The sequence below is a fragment of the Pygoscelis adeliae genome, unplaced genomic scaffold, assembly GCF_000699105.1.
Source record: "Pygoscelis adeliae isolate BGI_AS28 unplaced genomic scaffold, ASM69910v1 Scaffold120, whole genome shotgun sequence".
NCBI classification, from domain to species: domain Eukaryota; kingdom Metazoa; phylum Chordata; class Aves; order Sphenisciformes; family Spheniscidae; genus Pygoscelis; species Pygoscelis adeliae.
Window position 1 is genome coordinate 913,303 of NW_008824032.1, and position 5,012 is coordinate 918,314.

The 5,012-nt window shown below is 55.0% G+C and overlaps 1 protein-coding gene across 1 annotated transcript in view; it reads right to left on the reverse strand.

The window, feature by feature from the left end:
• Positions 1-102: 102 nt before the first annotated feature.
• Positions 103-5,012, reverse strand: part of ATN1 (atrophin 1) — a 9,404-nt gene continuing 4,494 nt past the window's right edge. Inside the window, exons 6-10 of the mRNA XM_009329971.1 lie at positions 4,584-4,806; positions 3,758-4,475; positions 2,389-2,532; positions 1,928-2,108; positions 103-1,340 (exon numbers count right to left, since the gene is read on the reverse strand). Coding sequence (XP_009328246.1) covers positions 1,307-1,340; positions 1,928-2,108; positions 2,389-2,532; positions 3,758-4,475; positions 4,584-4,806 — 1,300 coding nt within the window. The 3' untranslated portion in view covers positions 103-1,306. The remainder of the gene's footprint in view (positions 1,341-1,927; positions 2,109-2,388; positions 2,533-3,757; positions 4,476-4,583; positions 4,807-5,012) is intronic.

Genomic DNA, 5,012 nt, shown 5'->3' on the forward strand with positions numbered 1-5,012 from the left:
GGAGAGCGCGTTTCTGCCCGCTCCCAAGGCGAGCCGCGGCCCTGCACAGCCAAGTCCCCTCCTGGCCCCAGTAAAAAGAAATGAACACAACGGAGTCCGTTTCTGGAAGGGTCTTTTTGTTTGGGTTTTTTTTTTTTAAGAGCTTCATATATATATTTATATATATAAATTATTAGAATGTGTGTTGGGGCTTGGGAGTGCGTGGGGAACTTCGTTTGGGTGGTTTTCCATAGCTGGGTTGTTGGTTGGTTTTTCTTTTCCTTTTAATGGTTAAGTAAATATATATACGGGGACCAATCGAGAGATACAACTGTGAAATCAGACACGCACGCGGGGGCAAGGGAGTCACAAGTTGCTACATAAAACTGCCACGTCTAATAGGATGTGCATGAGTTAAAGTACATCAATTAGAATGGGTGAGGGGAAAGGGGCAGCCGCCATCTTAAAGAGTCCCAGGACGCAGTACGCTCGGCCACATCAAGCTCTCCCCGCGGGGCTCAGAAGGGGTCATGGTGGTGATTGCAGTCTTGAAAACAGTCTCCTGGTGCTTTGCACCTCATAGCCGTGCCCGTTCCCGTCAGCCGTGGGAAAGCACAGCCACCATCTTGCAAACAGTCTTGCGGTGCTTTGCACCCCAATGGCTGGGACCCGTCCCTCTGCAGGCAGGAGCGGCCGCTTTTGAAGGGGTCCCGTAATGCTTTGTTTGCATCTGAAGGGATGTTGGAGAATGGGAAGCTGCTCTGGCTAATCTGAAAAAGTTCCACGTTGCTTTTTTGTATCGCTAAGCAGTATCTTACACCTAAAGGGGGGCGGGGTGTGAGGAGGCATCTTGAAAAAAGGCTCTGTTGGGTTTTGAGTTGCTTCTTGGCCGCACCGCCTCCTCGCAGAAGCAGAAAAGGCAGCAGCATCATGTACATGAAGTCCTGTAACGCTCTGCGCTTTTTATTTAATGCAACTGTTCCCCCAAAACAAAGGATGGAGCTGCTGCCATCCTGAATTCACATCAGTCTTTGTCTTTTTGAGCTCTGTGCAATGCCGATTCTGTCTTATTCAGAGCTCTGCTGAAATCACGTACCGATCGTTTCATGTCCGTTAGTGGTGTTTCAGTCCCTCCCCATTTTCCCTCCTCCACTTTCTGCTCCCAGGATGCCATCCTGTACTTTTTGTCCCGTCTTCTCTTGCACTCTACTGCATGGTGGGTTCAGGATGTGTCACTCTGCAGCTTCCCCTCCCCCAGAATTTGGTTGATTGATTGCTCCTCTTGAGAGAAAGACATGATGATGTCACGTTGACAGTAGAAGTCCATTTAAAGGGGTTTGTCACTTTCTTTCTTCAGGTGGCTAGGATAAAGAAGAGGAACAAGGTGATTGTGAGAGAGAAAAAGGCAATTTAGTGTCTCCCACTGCCTTTTGTTAGTCTAGACCCGCACGACACTGCTGGCTTGGAAAGTTTTGCAAATACTTGAAGTAGGAGATGCTATTGAAAAGGTACAACATTGCACCTCTCTCTTTCCCAACGTGCTTCTCCATGCACTTCTGAAAGCCTTGTCTTGGCAAAAGCATCCAACCCTTACGAATGTTTGGTATTTTGGCAGGGGTATCAGTCATAACCGTATTAAGCATGTGTGAAACATGCAAGTTTACCCCCCCCCACCAGAGGAGAGGAGCTGAGACCCCACATGAGATTAGCCACCCAACAGCCACTTGCCAAGAATGACCTTCCTGGTGGCCAACCCACAGCTGTGCCCCAGGGGCAAGGCATCTCTGCTCCCAGGTGTGGGCTCAGGCCGAGTCACCCGCTTCAGGGGCAACGCTTCCCTGTCCCCACTGCCTCTGCCACCCCCAAGCCAGGGCTGGGCCTGGAGGTGTACTTGTGAGGACAGAGTGGTCTGCTCGCCCTGCGCCGTGGAGAGAGCAGGTCCATGCACCTGTAGTAATCCTCCTGCGTCGGGAGCGGCACGCCGTGCAGAGGGTGATGGGCGTGAAGCCACTGCTGCTGTTCCAGAGCCAGGCGCTGCAGCTCAGCTGACTGCGCGTGCATGGCCTGGAGCTGATGTGCTGCTGACATGGGCGCGGAGAGAGAGCCCGGCAGGTCCCTGTAGGGTGCAGCTGCGGCCAAAGATGAAACAGAGAATAAACAAGTTAACGTAACAGCTCCATCCTTGCCCATGGCCCCATAGCTCAGTCAAGACTACTGCACTTCCCTTCCCAGCCCTGCCCGTGTGCAGGACTCGCTCATCCCCTGACAGTGTAGGCCTGTCCTACGCCATGTCAGAGCTCTGTTTAATAGACCTCAGTTTGGTCCTGCGACCCTTTGTGACCACCCTGCCCCTTGGAGCTCTGCTGGTGCTCTTTAGAGGAGACCAGCAGTCCCTGTGAGCATCCTTACCAAAAAGCTGGTGGCGCAGCACTTCATTCTCATGTAGAGGGTGAGGCAGGAGAGGGTTGGGGATGGTTCCAGCTGGGTATGGTATCCGGGTGAGGTGTGATCCCGAGGCAAGCGGGTCGATAAGAGGGTGAACAGAGGCTGAGGCTGAAAAGAAAAGATATCACAAGATAATTGTCCCATGCTTTGTAAGAGGTAACATGGAGAAAGGCACAAGGCACAACAAAACAGACATGGAGAGTACCACATCCTTCTGAGCGTTACTCTCCTTGCCTGCATTGAATTTCACGTGAACCAGTCTGGCATAGCTCTGTCCCTACGCTCCTCAGGGAGAAGTACTGCTCCTTAAAGTCGATTCTGCAAGGACCTGCTCTGCAATCGCATCTGTACCCAGTATCGTGCCTATCTGCCACGCAGACTGTCATTCATGTGCATTCTCATATTGGGTGCTTCCATTTTGGGGTCTCATCCAGCACAGATGCTCAGTGCCAGGCACTAAGTTTGCAAGTACTTACCTAAGGCTGAAATGCAAGGTGCTATTTATATGAAAACTACCCAGTGTTTCGGACTCACTGCCAGAGTGCTGGCTGCAGGTGCCCAGCTACAGAGTGTGGGGGAATGGACATTCATTTGTACCTGATGCCACCTCTGAGTAGTTGCGGCTGCTTAGAGGGGGTGTCTGTCTCTGTCTCTGCCACCAGTTCCCACTGACCGCTCACAGTACCTGAGAAGGCACAGCGCTTTTTCCTATTGTATTGTTTGGGCTTTGCTTCCCCAAGATTTTCATCCCTAAACTTCTTTTTACTTTGCTTTCCTGTAGGATGTGGAAATGGAAGGGACCACCACTCAATTCTGAAGGACAGCAACCTCCAGTTCCTTACAATTAGCCCATCTTCTCTCCCATCCCATCCCACCATCTGCAGCAAGAGCCATAGGAGCAAAGCAGAGAACCAACACTTCATTAGTCCCAAGGATACTGTTGAAACTGTTGCTAGCAGGGTTCCCACTCCCTCTGCTGACCACAGTGTGAGGGATGCAGTCCACAGCACCACCACCCTGGTAGCCAGTGGGACCCCAGCACTCCTATTGCGTCCCCAGAGATCCAGAACTAAAGGACGTGGTGCAAACAACTCTGCTTGCCACTAAGCAGCAAACTCACAGACATCAGTGTCTTTGGTGGGATGGGAGCGAGGGCAAGGCTGAATGACCATGATGCTGACCTCTTCTGGCTGAAGAGGTGGATCTGGGGCCTCAAAGTCTAGTCTCAGCAGCTTTTGGGCTTCCCCAGGGCCAGAGGGAGGGAGCGCAAGGAGGGCGCGATAGGAGGGAGAGCAGGGCTTTGTGCAGGGCACCACCACCATGGGGTCCTTACCTGCATGTATGGCATCCTGCTGGTGGAGATGGAGGTGGGAGTGGATGTGGGAATGCTGATGATGATGAGGTGTCACATTGAGCATCTGCAGCCGGGCCAGAGGGTCATTGCTGAGAGCAGCCACCCGCTCGGCGTGCTGGCGCTCAGCTGCCAAGCGCTCGGCGTAGGACATGTCGGGACGAAGGGTCGGGCCAGCTGCCAGCGCCAGCCTCTCCCGCTCCAAGTGGCCCAGCCCTGGGTGGAAGGGAAAAGCAGGATGAAGGCCGGGGGCCGTCTGCAGACTCAGCCCACCATGGCGTGGGAACGGATCCATGGCAGCAGCTGGCACAGCGTGGAGCTGCTCCAACTCGGCTGGCTTGACTTCAAAGCCGGGCTTGAGACGTTCACGCAGGTCCCGGTCCCTCAGGTCTCGTTCACGGGCTTCCCGCTCCCTCAGCTCTCGCTCCCGCGTTGCTGGATCACTGCTGTAGATGGCCGGCACGTTGTACCCCAGCAAGCCTGGATCAACTGCACCCAGCGGCACGTAGAAAGGGTGGTTGCGGTTGCTGGGGGACATGACGTGGGGCCGTGCGTATTCGCTGAGGGTGCGCAGAGCTGGGGTGTCAGGGCCCAGGTACGGGGGAACAGTTGCTACAGCACTGCCCTGCTCGAAGGAGGGGCGGTGGGGAACCGGCCCGAGGGATGAACACTCAACCGGCCGGCCCTCCTGGGCCATCTTCTGCAAGAGAGCAGAGAGACCAGCGTCAGGGTCCCACCACGGAGCGGCCAAGAGGGTCCTTGAGCATCTGCCCCGGCTGCACTGCGGCAGTGGGACATCCAGACCTACCACGCTCCTCTCCAGCTCCCGCTCCTTCTCCCGCTCCCGCTCCTTCTCCCGCTCTCGCTCCCGTTCCCGCTCCTTCTCTTCCCGCGCCTTCTGCTCAGCCTCTCGCCGCACTTTCTCCACCAAGTCTGCCCTCTTCTTGGCCAGCTTGGAGCCGTCGAGGGGCACAAAGTACAGGTCTGTGCGGGAGCAGGAGTTGAAGCCGCGGTCTAGGTGTTTGTTGAATCTGGGGGCAAGAGGCGAAACCTGTCAGTGCAGAAGGGGGCTGGAAGGCAGGGATGGGAACAGGGACAAGGGCCAGGCAAAGCCGAACCCTGCACTGTAGGAAAGGAAAGAGCATCATAGAAAAGGCAAAAGGGCGCAGCTGCACCCCACACGTGGGGTGACCTCCCCTTCCCTGCCCCATATGTCCCTCCCCAGCCTGGGGACACC